Source organism: Raphanus sativus, chromosome 7 (assembly GCF_000801105.2).
Source record: "Raphanus sativus cultivar WK10039 chromosome 7, ASM80110v3, whole genome shotgun sequence".
Taxonomy (NCBI): Eukaryota; Viridiplantae; Streptophyta; class Magnoliopsida; order Brassicales; family Brassicaceae; genus Raphanus; species Raphanus sativus.
This window is the reverse complement of record NC_079517.1, coordinates 3,624,492-3,644,405: the sequence shown is the minus strand read 5'-3', so window position 1 is coordinate 3,644,405 and position 19,914 is coordinate 3,624,492. Positions and strand designations below refer to the sequence as shown.

General features: G+C 36.9%; 4 protein-coding genes across 4 annotated transcripts; 1 reads left to right on the top strand and 3 right to left on the bottom strand.

Annotated features, from left to right (window-relative positions):
• Positions 1–175: 175 nt before the first annotated feature.
• Positions 176–2,183, bottom strand: LOC108814581 (uncharacterized). The gene is made up of 7 exons (XM_018587180.2): positions 2,036–2,183; positions 1,811–1,930; positions 1,184–1,618; positions 946–1,085; positions 733–853; positions 505–645; positions 176–409 (listed from the first exon to the last, which is right to left on the bottom strand). The coding sequence occupies exons 1-7, from the start codon at positions 2,087–2,089 to the stop codon at positions 329–331; spliced, it is 1,092 nt and encodes a 363-aa protein (XP_018442682.1). The 5' UTR covers positions 2,090–2,183; the 3' UTR covers positions 176–328.
• Positions 2,184–2,731: 548 nt separating this feature from the next.
• On the bottom strand, positions 2,732–8,765 carry LOC108818177 (uncharacterized). The gene is made up of 11 exons (XM_018591070.2): positions 6,723–8,765; positions 6,340–6,579; positions 5,961–6,090; positions 5,403–5,555; positions 5,034–5,269; positions 4,883–4,952; positions 4,598–4,804; positions 4,057–4,286; positions 3,830–3,908; positions 3,564–3,701; positions 2,732–3,429 (listed from the first exon to the last, which is right to left on the bottom strand). Exons 1-11 carry the CDS (start codon positions 8,438–8,440, stop codon positions 3,229–3,231), a joined length of 3,402 nt encoding a protein of 1,133 aa, XP_018446572.1. The 5' UTR covers positions 8,441–8,765; the 3' UTR covers positions 2,732–3,228.
• Positions 8,766–9,602: 837 nt separating this feature from the next.
• On the bottom strand, positions 9,603–12,876 carry LOC108818058 (zinc finger CCCH domain-containing protein 55). Its single transcript, XM_056990651.1, is given in 9 exon segments — positions 9,603–9,947; positions 10,027–10,079; positions 10,159–10,478; positions 10,556–10,804; positions 10,890–10,993; positions 11,087–11,266; positions 11,367–11,546; positions 11,627–11,835; positions 11,838–12,876. Coding segments are annotated over 7 exon segments (1,929 nt in total). The 5' UTR covers positions 12,552–12,876; the 3' UTR covers positions 9,603–9,947; positions 10,027–10,079; positions 10,159–10,185.
• A 2,908-nt stretch (positions 12,877–15,784) lies between these two features.
• LOC108815180 (uncharacterized) lies at positions 15,785–19,667 on the top strand. Its single transcript, XM_018587831.2, has 4 exons — positions 15,785–16,248; positions 18,313–18,625; positions 18,779–19,309; positions 19,572–19,667. Exons 1-4 carry the CDS (start codon positions 15,785–15,787, stop codon positions 19,665–19,667), a joined length of 1,404 nt encoding a protein of 467 aa, XP_018443333.2.
• Positions 19,668–19,914: the final 247 nt, after the last annotated feature.

Genomic DNA, 19,914 nt, shown 5'->3' with positions numbered 1-19,914 from the left:
GACCAATGTCTCTCTTTTGTCTTGTTACTGTGCTTGAGATCATTAGGCAACTGTGGAAGTTCTCTCAACTTGACTTTTGCCTTCTTAAAAATGGAATTACAAAGAGCAGATTAGGTAAACAACTCAAATTTAGTTCCTTGAAACTTGTGGTTTTGTTTGATTCGACAAAGTAAAATCTGAGAAAAATGTTTATTGATCAGACAATGTAGGATCCAAAGACAAACTTCAACCATTTGAAAAAGTTTAAATCAGAAGAGTCTTATGACACTACCAGTGAAAAAACACATAGCATCTTAGTCTTGAGAAACAAAACATAGCAGAAGTTGCATCACTTGGTTGACGTGAGCTGCCTGAGATTGTACTTTGCCAGCTCCTTGTACTTCTCCACCACCCCAATTAAGCACACTGTCTGTACATTACAACACAAAACACCAATGTTGAGTTCATAAACCAACCAACCAGTTTGTTAATGCAAAAAAAAAAAACTTGTATCCTTGCTTTTACCTTAACAATTTCAACCACGATAGACATCTCCGGGTTGTTCAAATCAACTTTGTGAGGGGCAGGAATAGATTTAGCAACCGTGTTTATTATTTTCATCCTATCAAGGCCTGTGTTTGCACGTGCTCCATACAACACAGCAAACTGGAACAATGGTGAAAAAGAGAGGTAATAAGCATTTCAGAAGCTAATAAGGGAATACACAAAAGAATTGCTAATAGTTATTATTACTTTCCGGGGATTATCAGTCTCAACGGGGAAATACTGTTCTACAAGAGGCTTGATGGCTCTTGAAATCTCTTCCTCTGAAGGGTAACACGCCACTTCAATCGGTAAAATTCTTAGGATGAACCTAAGCATCACAATATCTATTAAGTAAACGGATGCATAACAGTTATAGAGTTCTTGTTATGATGGGAGCTTAGTTAGGAAGATAAAAAAAACCTTGACATATGTTTTTTTGTTGCAGCAGCAGAAGTCATTGCATGCTGTACAATGTCTTTGGGACTTGGATCACCATCTCTCCTTTTCATTTGGATGAAGACAATACCGTTGCAACCAGGATCTAACTTCATAAACCGTCTCTGTCAAAATGAGGAAAAGCAATGTGTATAATATAAGACACTTTTATAATCCTCCACAAAGAGATAAAAAACACATACATTTAAGATAACAGCTTTACCTTGCTCTTGTCACCAAGCTCTTTTAGTTCAGCATCAATAAGCTTATCAATGGACTTCTCTGCATTTCCGTTTACTTTTGCTGATGCTTCTTCCACACATGGCTTCTTTTTTGGAGGTTCTTCAACAATATTCTTTTGTTTTTCTTCGTCCTTTTCAGTCACAGTTTCTGCTAACTGTTTGACATCACATGAACCTTCTTGGCTTGCTAATTCTTTCTCAGTCTCAACCACTTGATCATTACCGCCTTCTTTCACTTCTTCCTTATCCCCACCAGCCTCCTCTTTGTTTTCCTCTTCCTTGTCATCATCATCTTCCTCTTCATCCTCATCCTCATCCTCGCTATAGGAAAACGTAACCTTTTTGTTAATTGGGTTCTCGAGCACCCCAGAAGAATTCATTTTCAAGCCAGTCCCATGTATTAGCTCCTCAAAAAACTGTAACCATGAAATAAGAGATTTACATTAAAGAAACACCTCCAAAGATTTAAAGAGCTACTCAAGCTCAGAAACGTGGAAAATAAAATCAACTTTATGGAAAAAAAAACAGTGAAACTAAGCAAGATATGAACAACTACTAACTAGTGAGAGATTAAATCAATTTTAAGGAATAAAAGAGAGAAACTTTACGGAATCAATGACGTTAATAGCTTCCTGAGAAGCTTGGTATTCGCGTCCGCCATCGCACGAGATGAAGAAACCTTGCACACCTGGCTTCAAAGGGTATGCTCCCTTCTTCTTAGCTGGTCTCTGCAACAACCAACAATCAAAAGTTACAAAAAAAAAAAGAATTAGCCGTCGCAAATTCATAGACAAGATGTAGTATGGGAAGCATAAGAAAGAGAGAAGGAGTACATTCTGAGGGAGATAACGCTGCTTCCTCTTCTTGCTCTGGTCACCGGTAGCCATCGTCGGAGACGGAGAGAGAGAAAAAGGTCTTTTCTGAGCTTCAGTCGAAACATCAAAAGTGACAAGCAAACATTAGTTACTTAGGTCATGCCTGTGTGGGCCTATTGGGCTTTGAGTCAAGCTAGGTCATGCCGGTGTAAGCCTATTGGGCTTTTAGTCTTGACCCATTAGTAAAACATATTTCTTTTCAGGCTTCAATACATAAGAAATGAATTTATAGATTTTTTTTTTTTGTCAACTGAATTTCTAGAACTTTTTAAAAATATTAAGATGACATTTGTTATATAGATCTTTCTTTTTTTACAACAAAAGAAAACTAAACTATCATATATGTTCTACCGGTTCAGAGAACCAAACCGATGGCATAGAATCGACATAGAACATACAGAAGAAAAACACCTAGCACCGTATGTAAATTTGTCCGCCACTAGAATGTCCGATTTGAGTTTACCTTACAAAAATGGTTAAGTTTGACAGTGTTGTTAAAGAACATAATCTCCAGAACTTCAGAAACGTTTTGTTATACCCAAAACAAAATGAATTTTAGAGGTGATATCAGACGCTATCATCAACATGTATATGATATGATTCACTCAATTTACTCACTATTTGCACAAGTAAAAAAAAAGGTGAACAAAAAAAAATCCTCAACTGTTATCACTTAATGCAAAATCAAATCTGTTTTTTTTTTCTTTTTGTCATAAGCCAATGAATTAAAAGAATCTACAATCAAAAGGATTAAACAACAAGACCTGCAAACGAGAGATACCAAGTTGTCCTTCTCACGACACTGTGTCACATCATTTTGAACACCACCAAGGAAGAATAAAAGAAAGCTATAACATGAAATCTGCTCTTTCAATCACTCAATTTACGTTTTCCGTAATCTGTACAACGTTGCTTCAACGTATTGGACAATGGAGAAGTCTCTCTACCTTTTCCTTTTCTTCACTCCCTGAGTAAAATTCTCTGCATCTCTCAAGCCTTTCCATGTTTATCGTGTGTTCCATGAATATGAGCATCTGCTGATATTTTATCCACACCGTTATCAGCCTGAGTAATTTTGCATAGGAGGCCACAAAAAACTTTTGTTGGTGATGAATTTTTGATCAAGAGATATCTTGGAGATGCTTCTGCAGTTACAACGGGTATCTATTTGATCGGTTTTGTTCAAACCACCTCGGAGCTGATGGTTCCCTACGTGAACTCCATCCTTCTCTCCAGTTTCTTCTACTGTTACTGAAAGGATAATTAACATCTGGCTCTGCTCCAGATGTGCTGGCTCCATCACGTCTTCTTTGTGAATTATGCATCTCTTCTTCAAGATCATACTGAGAACGCTGCAACAATTAGCACAAGAACATAAATACTTGAGATATAATTTAGGAAACTCTCAAATGACAGTTTTTATTTCCCAAACGAGAAAATGGAAACACGAGCTGACTATGTGTTATCAATTGAGATGTTTTCTTACCTTTGCAGGATCTGAAAGCACAGCATATGCTTCCCCAATCATTTTAAATAATTTATCAGTATCTCTGCGCACTTCTTCTCCTATCTCCTTCCATAACCTCTCATCTTTACTCTCGTTTCTTGTCAATGACTGACCAGCCTTCAACAAGTTTTAAAATAATAAATTAAGCACTTATAATATAGTCTTGCAGTCTGCAGCTGTTTGCTTTCCGCAATCGAGCTGAATCCACAAGCTCGAGAAAGTAAACAGTTTCAGGATATGAATACCTTGTCGGGATGATGCTTAAGTGCGGCCTTCCTATATGCCTTTCTGATATCTGAAGCAGAGCATGATGGCACTACACCCCTGCCACAAAGTAGGTCCCATTTCAATTAGCAAAACGTTGACACTACTTATCTTAGTCCCACAAGGTTAAATGTTTCAACTCATATACAACCTAGAGCACGCAAACGTTGGAGGAATAAAAATCAAATAAGCAGGATAGTCTACTTACAAGACGAGGTACATATCCAAAGAAGTTTCTTTCCTTGATTTCTCTTCCAGTTCAGAAAGTCGCATACGAGCTTGTCTAATGTCATTGGCCAAATTAGTGAATCTTTCGTGAATCCCAGAGGTCTTCTCTTCCATTTGCTTGGTTAGAATATTAACATATCTATGCATGTCACTCGCAGCCTGTCCATAATCTTTCAGCATCTCGAACAACGTGGCTCGTCTAGAAATAGCCTGAGAAAAAAAAGAAAATGATATACAAATTAAGCGACACAATGGAGTACTTTTTAAAGACGATAGGGTTGATTCATAAGAGACTCGCTGCCAAATCTTATGGCAACAGTGGCTAAACGTTCTAGTTAATGTATTTGAAACGTGAACAACACTGATACTCAGCTGGACGGAAACGTATATACTTTTACGAGAAGTTATTAGTCAGTATGCAAGTGTTCTACTTTACATAGACATCGAGACCTTCTAACTACATGTGGGCAGCAGAAACGTAACAGAACAAACCAAATAAGGAAATTTGCTACGGAAGAAACCTTTGAGTAATTTTGGTCGAGAGCAATGGCAAGACTGCAGTCTGCAATAGCGTCAGAGAGTTGACCAAGAGCCTTATATGCCGCAGAACGATTACAGAAACACACAGCAGTGAAAGAACGTGATTCCACGTTGCACGACAAGGCTGCTGTGTAATGTTCAACAGCTTCAGTGTGTCGGCCGGACTTAAATGCTTCATTCCCTGCCGACTGCAATTTGGTAGGAATATCAAAACGGTACAAAAGTGAGAAAAAGTACAAAAAAGTGAGAGAAAGTCCAGAAAATACCTTAAGGCGCAACAGCTCACGTATGGTAGGAGCCAACGGGATGAAGGATTCAAGAGGTTTGTTTCCATCTCTGTATCGGAGTGCAAAGACGAGACCTGTCAGATTTCATCTCATCTAACAAAAAGATGTAAAAGGAGTGCATCAGACTCACCTTTTTGTAGCAGACAGTAATTGTTCTTGCTTCTCTAGAGAATTAATCGCCTCCTCAAGCTTTCCCATATAGAAATATGATTTAAGCATGAGACGACACCGCCAGATTCCGAAGTTTATATCCTTGGGAGTCTCATCCGAATCTGGGTATTTATTAGCATCTACTGGAAGAGAATTCTTTCCAGCCATATCAAATGTCTGCTCACAGAGCTTTATTGATGCTTCATACTTCTCAAGCTGTAACAAAATATAAAGAAAGCAGGTTTCTTAATCTTTTACTGTATGAATTTTCATAGGTTCCTATTAAGAGTTCTCTGACGGTTTAGAATGATCACTTTCAAGTGATATTCTGACGATGAGTGAAACATACCATCAAAAGCGCGTCTCCCTTCATGGTGAGTAAGTTTTCAGAGTATGGACTTATCAGCAGTGATTCTTCCAATATTTCCAAAGCTTTCTCAGCATCAGTTGATGTTCTGAGCTGCAAACGATAGCCAGCTTCATGCATGCATTCCGAAACTCTCTGCAAAACAAAAAAAACAATATTGACTGGTCAGAACGAAGAATGTGTAAATGCCAGTCTTCTATGTGAGAATATGTAGAAAATATTTAACTGGATATAATGCTAAATAAACAGATTCTTGACAGATATCAAAGTCTGCAAAGCGATTAGAAGGATGATCAATCTACATCATGTAACAAGAAACAACTAAACACCATAGCATAACGTAATTCTATAGCCACGCAATCTCAATGATAAACATCAGGGATACAATTAGTATGGTTCATTCCAGATCCTAACTCAACTAATACAAATTATAAAATCCATTCTATGAATAAGGCCTTTGGAAAAATAAGTGGCCGACAAGCGTCCTGCTATCATATGATATTTCATAAACAAGAGAAGTTTACAAATAGACAACTCTACCTGTGCCTTTTGTAGACCTTCAGAAGCCTCTACAATGATTTTTCGGTCCACACAGATGTCACTTCCAGATTGCAAGCATTTTTTAAAGTACCTGGATGCGTCTTCAATCTCCCCAAGTGAAAGATAACAACTACAAAGAAAAATCCCAAATCAGCCAACAAGACATCATAAAGTGTAAAATATTATTCTAATTGCTAACTGAGGACGAGCATTGACTAGCAAGGTATCCCAGGCAGCTAAAGCTTAAAGCATATAGGAGAAAATATCACATCATTCATTTCCCAGTTCAAGCTCTCGTATCAAAATCTAAAAGTTGCTAATAATGTTTATCTTGGCTCGTTATGAAATATAACAAGGTTTAAGGAAGGTCTATTCTTACTTTCCAGCTCGGACTTGAATTTTAAGGAAGTTGGAGTCTATTGAAGAAGCCATAGTACAGTCTGCTATTGCTTCTCTCATTCTTCCAAGGGCCATACGTGTTGCAGCACGGTTGCTGTAGCAAAGCATCAGTGCCCTGAGACAGTTTCTAGACGTCTCGATTTTAGGCACTGAATCTATCCCTTGAGTGTAAGATTCCTCAGCTCTGGAAAGATCCCCATTTTTGTAAGCATTGTTTCCTCTGGAGAAAAAGGCATTCAAGAAAAGGTCAGTTAAACATAAAGACAGAAGCCAAGCAAGCAAAAGGACTAGACAACCAGAACACTACAGGAAGAATGAGTATAAGAATAAAATGGGCATAGAGATCGCCGACTTGTAAACAACCTTAATCGCCACTTTTCACATGCTTCCTGCGCTGCACTAGACACATCTTTTTCGGCTCGTGCTTTGTCCATCACAGGATTTTGTAGACGAGTAAACGTATCCCTTGGCTGAACACCAGTTACTGGCGAATGTTGTGAAGATTTAAATGATGAAGCATTTGGAATCAAGATATATGGATCCTGCCCAAGTTGAACTGGATTTTTCTTCCTGTTGATACGCTTAGACGTTGATGGTTGGCCGTGCACTCCAGAAAACGGTGAAGCCGAAAAGGTAAAGCTGGAGCTATCAGCATTTGAATTAAATAGGGAATGGTAGTCATTATCTTGCCTATCAGGCCGAAAGCTTGAAGTAACCTCACTTTCTGAAGCTGAGGCGAAAGTATCACTACTAGTTTCCATCTCTTCCGCTGCTGTTTTAAAACTTTCCGTTTCAGCCCCAGATACAGAATCTTCAGCAAGGTCCTCATGCTCAGCACATTTGCCAGTATTAATAAGTTCCTCAGCTCGATAGTTATTAACTTCATCCTCCTCGTTTATGTCCATACGTTCGGTTGCAGCAGCTAGCTCTGCATCAAACGCATCATTTAAAGCATTGTTGTCAGGATTCGCAAACTGATCTGATCCAGCAGAGAAGTCTCTAGAATCTGCAGTCTCCTCATCATACGGAGATACATCCATGGGTGAATAAGAATCAGAAGCCTCACTGGTGGTTCCCTGCGGAAACGCACTTTCTGAAAAAGCAAACTCATGTCCAATATTAAGCTGCACTTTCACAGGCTGCTTACTCCCTTTCCTTCTCCCTCTAGTGGAACTAACATTGTCCTTCTTTGCATTGAACCCCAATCTCTGGTCCAAGCTAGAGAAAGGATTTGGCTTCAAATTAGGAGTCTTGAACTCCATAAAACTCGTCCCACCACTCTTTCCATTACTCGAAAAACTGAACTCGGGAGTATTAACTGCAGAGGTCGTCGCATCGTGATGAGCGTTTCTAGGCGGCTCAGCAGCACCTACAAAACTAAAATTCATGGGACATGAACTGCTAACTTCCTTCTCGCTTTCATTTCCACTTCCCTGAAGTGATTCTGCTGAGAGGTTATGATGCCCTAAGTTGATCCCCGCATGAGTAGGCAAACCTCCTCCAACGTTTAGCTTTCGAGACAAATCATCGGAGAGTATCTTCTCCCCAACATAATCCAGGGACTCTTTGGTGGATTTGACATTATGATTCATCATCTTCTCTGAGATATTCAACTTCTCCAAACCTTCATGGATCACATGTCCTCCTGTATTATCTTTGCTGGCATCAAGATTGAGTTTATTCTTCAAGAGAGATTGAAGTTCATCATCATAATCATCATCCACGTTTCTTCTACTCGCATTGATATTGAGATTCCGCATATCACCAGGGAGTCTCGAAGCAAAATGCACATCTTCAACAACCTCGATCTTCAACTTCCCCAAATCCTCCAAAACTTGGTCACCAGAGGAGCTCGATCCAAATGCAAATCCGGTCTCATTGGGAGATCCGCGGTAAAGAAAGGGGTTGAATCCCTGGCCAGGCGAGGAATCTGATGATGATGCTAGCGAAGGTTTCTTCACAGGCTTGACTTGTTTTCTGACCTTAGAGAATCTCGGCTTTGAGAGACGCGGGTCAGGGTTATTGCTGGTTCGACCCGATGCTGAGAAGACTGGATGATTCAAGTCCCCCAAGTTACTCATTCTTTTTTTTTTATATTCTTCCTCTCTTCGATTATAATTTTATAAAGCAAAAAAAAAAACGAAAAAATCGTGAAGAAGAAGAGGTCAGGTCTCTACCGGCGACATGGGAGATCGAAATATTGAAAGAGAGTCTCGGCTAATCGGAAAAAAAGAGAATATTGAATTTCTTCAGGATGTGTATCGATCCATCTGATGATGAAGAGAAGACGATGAAAGTTATTTTCAAATTAATTTCTGAACGAAGAAAAAAGAAAAGAGAGAATTAAAAGTATTTTTTAAATGATTGCTTTGATGTCGCCGTCCCTCCCTCTTCCCATTTTTCCACACCTTCCAAAGAGTTCTTTCATGACCTCCTTAACCATTTTTGATTACCCATACCGTACCATACCATACCACATGGTTTTCAATATAACCACACACTCTTTTTCTCAAATTTCGACCAACAGACCAACCTTTTTCAATTCAATCTCAGCTTTTACACACGAGACACTTCTTCTGTTTCCTCCTAGCTCTATATCAATGTAGTTGCAAACCTTGTAACGTATGTGTTAGATAGATATTAGGTCTTATCAATGTAGTTGCAACCCTTGTAATGTATGTGTACTATCTAGTGAAAGGTTTGACATATTTGATTTGGCTGTTAAACTACCTTTTAACTGTTTAGAAAGAATTCCAAAATTAAGAGTGTTTGAACTCGAGTAGTGGTTAGATAGATAATTTATTGTTCAAACTTTGAATCATACAAACGAAATCAAAACACTGAAAAAAATCACGGTCAGTAAACAAATTTTGCAAGCCTTCAAAAATAAAAATTAACACACTACATGTTGTACAGAATGGGGCAGGTGTAAGAGATCCATTACATCATGGTTCTTGCGGTTCAGTGGTCAAGAGACTCCACCCAAAAGTCTTCCTTGTCAAGTCTGTGCAAATATTATGTCTAGTATAAACCATAATTTATTAAACTACGTATCCTGTCAATTACTACATACGGTGCTTTTCGAAGCATGTTCTTTTTGCGGTACATGTTATCATATCTAATCTGGTTACTTGTGTGAAACAGTGAAGATCCGTAAGAGCCTTGAACTCTCTGATCTACTACACCAATACAGCTTAACATGGAAGATATGGTTCAAAACAGTCCAAACCAACACAAGACGAGTATAAGAAACGGCTTAATAATAATATATATATATATATAAGGTAGCAGAACATTCTATTCTTCTTTGATACAATCAGAGACTCATGTGGTGACACAAACCGGAACAACCACATGAGAAACCAAACCAAAGCAAAGTGAAATTAAAGCACAAAATAAAAATGATCCATATAGATTTGTCCTTTTTTAAGTATGTCTTACGCAACCTCGCTTGTTAGTAGTATAGTATCATCCTGATGAAACTTGCGATCTTCATGCGTTCCTACTTCTTTCTGTTCTCCATTTATATATATATATATAACTTACATATACATCATCCTACTTCCTTGTGTATGCTTTTTTAACTGTCTGCACAAAGAAATTAAACACTGGTGTCTGAACTCATTCCCAGGCTTCTAGGACATTCTATGATCAAAGAATAGCTTACCTTTATTACATACACTTCTTGTAGCCTCATCTTATCCATTAGAAGAAAAAGACCTGAGTCCAAAATAAAAAGGAGTTTGTTATCTATAATATAAACTTGGAAGAACATTGGAGAAAGAAAGAGTACACTAACCTTTGGCATTTATGAGGTGAAAATAGCCTACTGCAAGAGGTTACCGGTGGTAGTAGTAGTAGCTGGTGGATCAATTCCATTAGTAGAAGAAGAGACGGAGACTCCAGCATTTGCATTATTATTATGTTCAGCAGAATCATCAGTAGCAGCTGTTGCAGCAGGGAAGAGATTACTAGGAAGAACAAGCTCTATAGGGCTTCCAGTCTCGATTTCACTCTCGTTGGTCCCTTCTTTTGCACCGTTTGAGTAGTTGCTGTTGCTGTTAATAATACTCTTTGAGTTGATTAACGGGTAAGGAGCCAGCTCGGTGGTATCATCAACTACAGCCACAACAAATAACATGATTTAAAAACTTTTTATCACATTCAAAAGAATAAAAAGTGTTCACTTCACCGACCTTCTGCGCTGGTGAGTTCAGATAGAGTATCAGGGCTTTGGATGGTGACGGATGGAAAATAACCAGGAGACCCCACAGAGAAGCTACGGTGATGATTAGAAGACACTCCTCCAGTATTATTATTCTTAAAATCAGGAAGCTGCAAATTAATGACGCGTCTTCTTTCAAGTTCAATAGCTCTCTGCAGATCAGCTTCATCCATTCTCCTTCTCATCATCATCTCCCGCCTCTCATAGAACATCTTCGAACCTACACCACACAGAACCAAATCAAGTAAAGTTAGTTAACAACAAATGCAGAAAGTAAAAAAACTAAGAAAAAAAACGAAACTAACCAAGTTGGGGATCAGACTGTTCTCTAGGATCAATCCCTGATGGACTGGAGCATGGGGAGTAATTCACGCGCTCAATCTGCTGCTGGAGAAGATACTGATGCTTCCTGCTATCACTTCGTTTGCAAATGAACACAATGAAACAGAAGACTAGAAGGAAATTTCAATGGGAATAAAAAAAAAAAAAAAAGGCACCATACTTGTCAAAGGCTTTGCCTTTTTCTTTGTAAGGCTTGACAAGAACACGTGAGTCACAGATGAAATGAGGATTCCCTCTGGCTAGTACAACCTTCACAGTCTCAGGCTGTGCAAATGAAACAAAGCCAAACATACGCTTCTGTTGGTATGGGATCCTCACATCTTGCACTGTTCCGAAAAGGCTTCATAGATAGATCCATAAAACAAAATCAATATAAGAGAAGAAGTGATAAATTCAAAAACAAGATACTTGTTTAACAGAGATGGTTGTCAAGACATTACCTGAAGTAAGTTGCAACGTCCTCATCCTTAAACGTGCTCTCAGCAGGGAATGTCAAGTAAATCTGTCTAGCTGCCGAGTTTGACATATCACCAAACTGCATTGCCATTAGTTCCATCCTCTCTAGCCTTCCTGGGCTGCTGCTCCAGTATCTTTCATCACCAAAAGGCAATGCACCATCTCTGCATCAAGAATAAAAGCACAAAGCTTAAAACTTTGAAACAAAGCTGAAGCTGGACAATTAACAATAGTTCAATGTTACCTAAGAGCCTGCTGATGCAAGAGAAACTCCATTCTTTTCTCGTAAGACATCTGAGGAGCCCTACCGAGGAGCTGAGAAGCAAGCCTCTGCTGCTGATAAGCCATTTTCAACCTCATCATCTCCTCATGGTGCCTACTACCAAAGTTCTCAACTTTCCTCGACGAATCAGCCACAATGCCATTACTACTACCATCAACGTTATTATTATCCTGAAACCCCCTCCATGATGGACAAACTTGCAGCTCTCTCCGTTCTTACACAACCCTCTACTGAAATACACACAAGGTTTGAATCCAGCACCAAACCCATCTTCCCCGGACCCAAAAGACGCATCTGCCGAGAAACTCCTCCTGTGCAGCAGATGCGTTTCGCCATTGTTAACGGAATAGTCAGGATCTACAACAACATCCTCTGTTTTCGAATCGTCTAGAAACGAGAGGTAATCATTCAGCCGCTGATCCTCCAGTAAATCAGACTCAGCACCAGAGTCTCCGTTGCTCTGTTGGTGGGAGCTCAAGGAAGGCTTCAAGATGCTCCCCCCACTAGTAAGGCTCACACTGTTGACTGACGACCACGGAGAAGCCGAAGAAGGAGAAGAAGACGGAGAGTTTCTTCTGAAATCCATAAACCCATTAGCGAGAGGGCTTCCTCCTCCTCCTCTGCCGTTAATGGGTGGTCGAGGGATGGGGTTAAACGGAGAAGGAGACGTCGGAGTAGAAGGAGAAGACAACAAGAAGAGACCCAACTGACTCTTCACTTTGGAGATAATGGACTGAAGAACTGATTCAGGTCCGAGAGCGAGACGCATCAAGTCTTTCTCACTAAAGTCTTGTAACAGAAGATACCCTATGATCTTCGGAGCGTAATCTGGCTCCAAGATCCTTATTTTCGTTAAAAGCAAAGTTGTCGGGTCGCCGGAATCCATTCTCTCTTCCCTCCAAAAGTAATCAACTTTTAGGGTTTCGAAACAGAGGAAACAGAGGAACCAGAGCAAAGATCAGAGCTTTTTTTATGTTTGAGAACAAACAAAAAAAAAATATTGAAGTAGATAAGAAGAAGGGAGATCCTCCTTCCTCTTTACTCGCCTTCTTGTTTTGATTTTTTTTTTTTTTTTTTTTTAATTTTGAATCTCACTCTTCAGTCACTCCTATCTTTATCGCTCCAGTTGGTGCTCTCTCCTTACTGGTAAGACCACTTGGGAAATGTTCTTCCTTTTTATTATTATTGTTATTACAACTTTCTAGGAAACTGTATTTTTTCTTTCTTTTTTTTTTAATAATAATACGGAAAATGGTTGATGCTCTTGCTTATTTTATACACACCTGTTTTTTAGTAATACATGGATTGTTTTTCTTTATACGAAGATCTCTGTATATATATACAGGTTTGACGGAGAGGAACAAAACCATAAGTTAAAACGCAATTAAGGAAGTTAAGATTTTCAGAAGATTTTCTCGGTACTTTTGTATTCAATATTTTCGAAAATTTAAATTAAGTGAATTTTTATTTTAATATTATAGCTTTTTGTAAGGAAAATTATGTTGCCTTTTGTAAACGATGGGAATATATTGTTTTTAAGGAAAAGAAGGGAAAGAATTAAGAAAAGAAAAATATTTTTTTTAGATTTATGTAAAAAAATCTACAGGTACTGTTAAATCAGTGTCAGAGAATGGCGCGTGTGGATGCCAGCTTTCTTATTAGACAGGCTTTTTTCTTTCTACCGGCTGTGTATGCTACGCGCGCGTGGGGTCAATCTCTCTTTTAAGGAATCACGAGGGGCGATTTTTTTTTTTTAACTGTGCGTCGTAACGTTTTTATTTTTTGTTTGTTGGTGTGCATTATTGGATTTGATCATAAGTCTTTTGTGATGTGAAATAATTAGACGGTCGTGATTAACGGAAACATGAAAATAATGTTGAGTGCGTTTTGTCTCGACGATTGTTTCCCATGTGGTGCGGTGTGTCTTTTTTCCTGAGTCAACTCGGTCCTGTTATAGGTTGGTTTATATAGGTTCTTCCGGCGGGGACCTTTTGAATGGTTTGGCAATAACAACAATTGTGTCGGAGATTTTTCAACCTTGTCATTGTGTGTTTGAGGACCTCACTAAAACTATCGTTTGGATAATAAAAAGAAGATGTCACTATAATAAACGAAAATAGTTTTATTGATCTGTTGATGAATGTGTTTAAGCTGATAAAATGTGATTAGTTCAACTGATAATGAAAATCGAGATTCAAACACACTAGTTAAAATGACAAGCCAGTTGGATTTGTTTAACTACTGATCACATATCAAAGGATTACATATTGTCTAATGTGGCTCTTCAGTTACATTTAAGACCCAGAAATACTTTTACCCATCTCAAATTGTTATACGAGATTAGTTCCCAAAGTGCACAAAAATGAAAGAGATTAGTTCCCAACACAATTAACTGTTTTTTTCAAGAATAGCATTAGAATCATTATCTTATCACATCGAACCACAAAATAAAAGTAGATAATTGTGCTACATTATAAGCATATAAAAAACAGGTTAGACATACGCACTCACATGGATCCAGGAAGGACATATGCACTAGCATACGACTTCATGGATTAACCAACCACTCACCAATAAAATAATGAAGCCACAAAATATGAGACAAAAGAGTCCTTCAAAAGTTTACCCTTTATGCACATGACCTTGAACCAGCTTTCTTTTTTTTAGTTTTGTTTTTATATTTACCATTTCTTTCTAACAATAATATTCTGCGACTTGTCTGTTCTCGAAATGAAGTTTGTAACCAAGTAAAAAATGATCCTTCAACCACGAAGTTTTCTTACGACTAGATTACATGATGATTCCAACCTTAAAAGATATGTTTTTTTTTCCCAAATGACTATAACAAATGTGTCACTACAATCTAACTATAAACTAATATAAAACTTAAACTTAAAACAAAACTAGTTTTCTGCCGCAATTTAATTAGTTTGTAATTAGCCCAAAAAATCAACATAATTTCCCCACTTTGCGGTAACTAATGCCACAAATAGATATGAAGGGAAACCAAAATCATACCGTGATAAATCTCATGCGTGCTTGAACAGCTTCATGGTAAGCCAATGAAAGTAGACAGAAACAAGTAACGCTGGTGGAGTCAGTGGGACTAAGAAGCAGTAGTACCTGGAGATATAGATGTTTTGTAATGAAATCTGATATTGCAACTAGAGAAACCAACCTGATAAGAATGCGTGCGTGTAGTGTATACCAGTCATTCTGGATAACTTGGATTATGGGATTGTCAGAGAGCAGAAACAGTTTGGACACTAGAGCTGCAAACACAAACCCAACGAAGGAAATGGAACCAATGATCACTAAGAAGCTTCCCCACAACTTCATTAGTGTAAAGTGATGATTGAGAGGAATCTGAGGAAGAAGATTTTAATCGAGTATAGGGTAATTAGATATTGATCATCGTGATTTTACATATAGCCTAAAAATATGGAATCTAATAACGAAATCCCTAATAACTACGAGAGAAAGAAACAAGATGAAGGAACACCAACTTACATCGTCGAGTGATTGATTCCTCTGGGTCGAAGAAGAGAAGCGTAATTAACCAAGCAGAAAACTTGGGGATGACCCGGAACATTATTTATTAGATGACGCAACGCAACTCTCCAACCATATTATTTCATTGGGTAACAAGACAAAGCCCAATAATTATTTTTCTGGATCTTAAATTTAGATATTTATAAAACTCTCCAACAATATTAAATAGTTTTTCTTTGAATAATCCTGCATAGTAACATAGTCACCATAAAAATCCAATCGACTAACCACTCGTAAAGACATTTCCGACCCCCTCCACATACAAGTCAGTAGTTTCATGTACGCCAACAACATGTCAAGCAAACCAATAAAAACAAAATGTCCGAACGAGAGAAGTGAAGAAGAAAAATTAAATGCTGTAACATTTTATCATAACAGAGATCCACATACAGTTTCGACATTAGTGGTTGACAAGATTGTTATAATGTTTGACAAGTAAAGAGGAACAATCAAAAGTTTCCAGTTAAATCACGTCTCTAATAAACTTTAATAACCTTCTCTAATATATTTAGATCACCAAGTTTTTTGTTCACTCTCGATCTTACTATATCTGATCTGTATCATGCAATGTCGTCTCTAAGTTACCACACAAGCATCTTATGCAAATATCTCCTGATCATAGCCTTGGTCGCAACCTTGTTCATGCTCGTCTTCTTCAACCTAACCTACATCAGTTCACAATATGTCGATAGTAACAAATTCGCCATAAAATGTGAAGAGGGGCCTAAGGAGACAACGACGAACTTGAGCCACTTGATGTTTGTGTTGGTGGGGAGCTCACGTGCGTGGAAGCATCGAAGAACTTACATAGAATCATGGTGGAGACCAAACGTGACACGAGGAAATATATTCTTGGACGTGGAGCCGTCTGAAGAGTTCCGGCCTTGGTCTCCGACTTTCCCGCCGTTCAAAGTCAACGAAGACCTTAGGAAACTCAGAATTTACCCAAAGCTAGCAAACCGAGTTCACATTCGTATCTATAGATCTATTCTCGAGACTTACAGGCTCAAACAAGACGATGGTGTGAGATGGTATGTCAAACAATATAAATATACATCAGTTAATTATCGTCTTAGTAAATCGAGATATATTTCTATTTTCTTAATAGTTAATTTTGAATTTAATATATATAGATATACAAATTTAAATCATTACTAAATTCTGACCCGCCTTTTAAAAGAGCGGGTATATTTTTTGTTTTAAATATTTTTAGAAATTTAATTTTTATATTTGTGTTTCAATCATATTTATGTTTTTTGTATGATATTTCTTTTAAATGATTAATAAAATGTTTAATTGATTTATTAAAATAGTTGGATCACATTTATATCAATATGTCATGTTTATGTTTTAATAGAATAGATATATATATATATATTATATATATATATATATATATATATATATATTTGTAGGAGTTTTAGTAGTTTTTACCAATGTTTTTGTATTCGATCTAGACCCGCGGTCGAACCGATACCCGCATGTAGTATGGTTCAAAGTTAGTTAAAATCCAACATTTAAAACCAGGTAAATCCGTAAAAAATCCTAAAGTCTATTACTAAACCGTGATCCGTTACTGATTGGCCCGATAAAAATCCATTTAAATCTGATTATATTTGTTTTAAAATGATTCAACTTTTGATATATTTTTAATAGTACATAATTTGAATAAACTATAAGTTTGTGATTCTGTAAATTTTGTTAATGCTTTTACTATATCGTTTAAATTTAATGAAGAAAATGGTGATCAAAACATTAAAATTTATTGTTAAGAATATTGTTTTAGATATCTTATTCTGAAAATATGAAACAATGTGTTAGATTAGAAGGTATATTTAATAATAACCAATTTAGTTATAAGCTATAAGTAAAATATTAAAAAGTTTAAACAAATATATTTTTTTGGTAAAATTAAACAAATATATTGGTCAAACTATAACTTAATTAGATTTTTCGTGCTCATAGTTTAATAGTTTTAGATAGATGTACCAATTCGATTTAGCATCTAATTTTGGTTAGCAGTTTTGTGTTTACATTGTTTGGTTTATTGAAAACCAATCCGATTCATGGACATCTCATAAACAAATTCGTCGGGCTGGTCTATGGTGGAAACACGAGAAGCACGATTTAGGGCCTACTTTAATTTATTTGTTTTTTCTTAGCGAAATTATCATAATTGTAATCTCTGTTTTATTTTTTAAACATGATTTTGTAGTTTAACTTCATTCTCCCATAATTTTTGTTTGCCTACGTAAGTTCAATACCTTTCTTTATTAAACCAAGTCCATTACCTTTCTTTATTAATTCATATATAAATTCACATTTTATTATGTTTTGATCGGACCTCAAAACTGTTTGAAAGTAACTGATACAAGCGAGTGGTCCAAACTAATAGCAAAAGAAAATAAAATATGTAATTTGTCCCCATTATTATAGAATCAGACGGTGGTTACAAAATATAAAGAGTACGTAGTTTTCTACATATAGTTAGTTTTTTTTTTAAATTGGACCACACAGTTATCAACTGGTCATTGCAAAATTAATGGAATAGATTTTATCTTGTATTATATTAAAATTATTATTAAATAACTAAAAGCAAATGTTAAATTTTTTATCAAAAAAAAGACGCAAATGTTACAAATTTAATTAAATTATTATATTAAGACAAATATTCAAATAATTATAGAATTTTTTATACATTTCAATCTTATCAAGTTTCTCTTCTTATTTAGCTAAACTTTTTGTAACAAAAATGATCTCATGATTTTAGTGAGCTTTAACAAAAAAAAGAATTAGCACATTTTAATTTCATTAAACTCAATTTTTTGTAGTACAAAAGACAATTTTTTTTTTGTCACTTCAGATTTTCATTAACTAAAAACGAAAAGGGTAATAGGCCCAAAACATGCTTTTGGAGAAGAAACATACACTAGAATATCAAATAATTCTTCACAAAAAGTTGACAACAAATTCAATACAGGCTTGAATGCCTCAATAACTCAGGATTCCAAACACTCGTGATCTAACATTAATCTTGTCTAGTTTGACAAAAAAAAAAAAAAGAGTAAAATTAAATCGTGTCCAAATATAAACAGGTATGTAATGGGTGATGATGATAGTCTTTTCTTCGTAGACAACATAGTGGATGTGTTGTCAAAATACGACCACACGGAAAAACATTACATCGGAATGTTTTCGGAGTCGACAAAATCAAATTTTCGCATGGCATTTGAAATGGCATACGGAGGAGGAGGATATGCCCTAAGTTATCCTTTAGTCGAGGCTTTGGTGAGAAAGTTAGATGAATGTGTTGAAAAGTATCATTTCATTTGGGCAGGAGATCAATTACAGAGTTTTTGTTTGGCTGATCTTGGCGCCGATCTTATCCCGGAGAAAGGGTTTCATCAGGTATATCAAGAATATCAATTATTTTTGTAACTAGTCAAGCCTCAAAATGTATCACAAGATTAGGTTTCTTTATGGAACGTGACAAAGAAGATTAGTATGTGTTTTGGACATGAAAATGCATCTCAAACTAAGTCTATGATTACTATGCGACAGATGGATCTACGAGGTGACTTGTCCGGTTTGCTCTCGTCCCACCCAACGGCTCCTCTTCTCAGTCTCCACCACTTTGAGGCCGTAGCACCACTTTTCCCTGGCATGGACCATCAAGGCTCAGTCCTTCATATCATGAAAGCGGCCAACGTGGACCAATCACGGATGGTACAACAGTCGATCTGCTACGTTAGAGCAAGTAACTGGACCTTCTCGGTCTCGTGGGGATACTCTGTTCATATCTATGAGAATATATTCCCACGCAGCTACTTGAAGCTTCCCATCGAGACGTTTCGTCCCTGGCTCCGAGGATGGTTTCCATTTTACATGTTTAACACGAGACGGGTGTCTAGAAATCCATGTGAAGCTCCTCACTGGTTCTTCTTCGATTCGATTGAACAAGAGAACGGAGGAGTTGTTACATCCTACACAAGGAAGTTTATTAGAAACTTAACTTCTTGTTCTTTCTCCGGGAATATATCTGCTGATCCTCTCGCTTCGATCCGAGTATTCTCTTCCAAAACTCCCAAAGAGGTTCGTTCATCTCATCTCATCTCATGAGCACTTCAGTTTTACTATGGAAATAACACTTACAACTAAGTAAAAAAAAAACACTTACAACTAAGAATTATATATTTGTACTAACTATTATATATTTAGTGTCCATTTAAGAACTACACAAAATTGTAACAATGGATGATGCATTTCTAGGCAAAAAAAAGAAAAAATTTAAGAGGGATTTTTTTATAGTTTATTTATTGTATTATTAATTACCATTGTATTCCATCTCGATTAGGGAAGAAAAGTGGAATGCTGCGACGTGGAATACGAAGGTGCCGATGTTGCAAACATGAGACTTAGAGATTGTAGGAGAGGCGAAATGATCAGATAAGATAAACGGAGAGGACAAATATTAGTTATATTGTAATTTTCAATCTTGTAATTAATAAAGTTCTACGTTGCTTAAAACTCATGCCTACAATTACTCTGATATCTCAACAAGAGAAGTTTACTCTGATAATTTTTAGCTATATACATGTGGTAGACCAAACAATTGCTCGTACCAGCTAGGTTTGTTACTATGTATATCCGAAAATTTTCCGAAAACTGAAACCAAATTTACAATTTACGAATGGACA

Bases quoted from the DNA above. Each gene is read 5' to 3' on its own strand.
- LOC108814581 (XM_018587180.2), bottom strand. From the start codon at position 2,089: ATGGCTACCGGTGACCAGAGCAAGAAGAGGAAGCAGCGTTATCTCCCT. The intron at 1,931-2,035 runs GTACTCCTTCTC...TGGTTGTTGCAG, and splicing joins AGCGTTATCTCCCTCAGAAT to AGACCAGCTAAGAAGAAGGG. The intron at 1,086-1,183 runs GTAAAGCTGTTA...TCATTTTGACAG, and splicing joins AGCTTGGTGACAAGAGCAAG to AGACGGTTTATGAAGTTAGA.
- LOC108815180 (XM_018587831.2), top strand. From the start codon at position 15,785: ATGTCGTCTCTAAGTTACCACACAAGCATCTTATGCAAATATCTCCTG. The intron at 18,626-18,778 runs GTATATCAAGAA...ACTATGCGACAG, and splicing joins CGGAGAAAGGGTTTCATCAG to ATGGATCTACGAGGTGACTT. The intron at 19,310-19,571 runs GTTCGTTCATCT...CATCTCGATTAG, and splicing joins CTTCCAAAACTCCCAAAGAG to GGAAGAAAAGTGGAATGCTG.
- LOC108818177 (XM_018591070.2), bottom strand. From the start codon at position 8,440: ATGAGTAACTTGGGGGACTTGAATCATCCAGTCTTCTCAGCATCGGGT. The intron at 6,091-6,339 runs GTAAGAATAGAC...TTTTCTTTGTAG, and splicing joins ATTCAAGTCCGAGCTGGAAA to TTGTTATCTTTCACTTGGGG. The intron at 5,270-5,402 runs GTATGTTTCACT...ATTTTGTTACAG, and splicing joins AGGGAGACGCGCTTTTGATG to CTTGAGAAGTATGAAGCATC.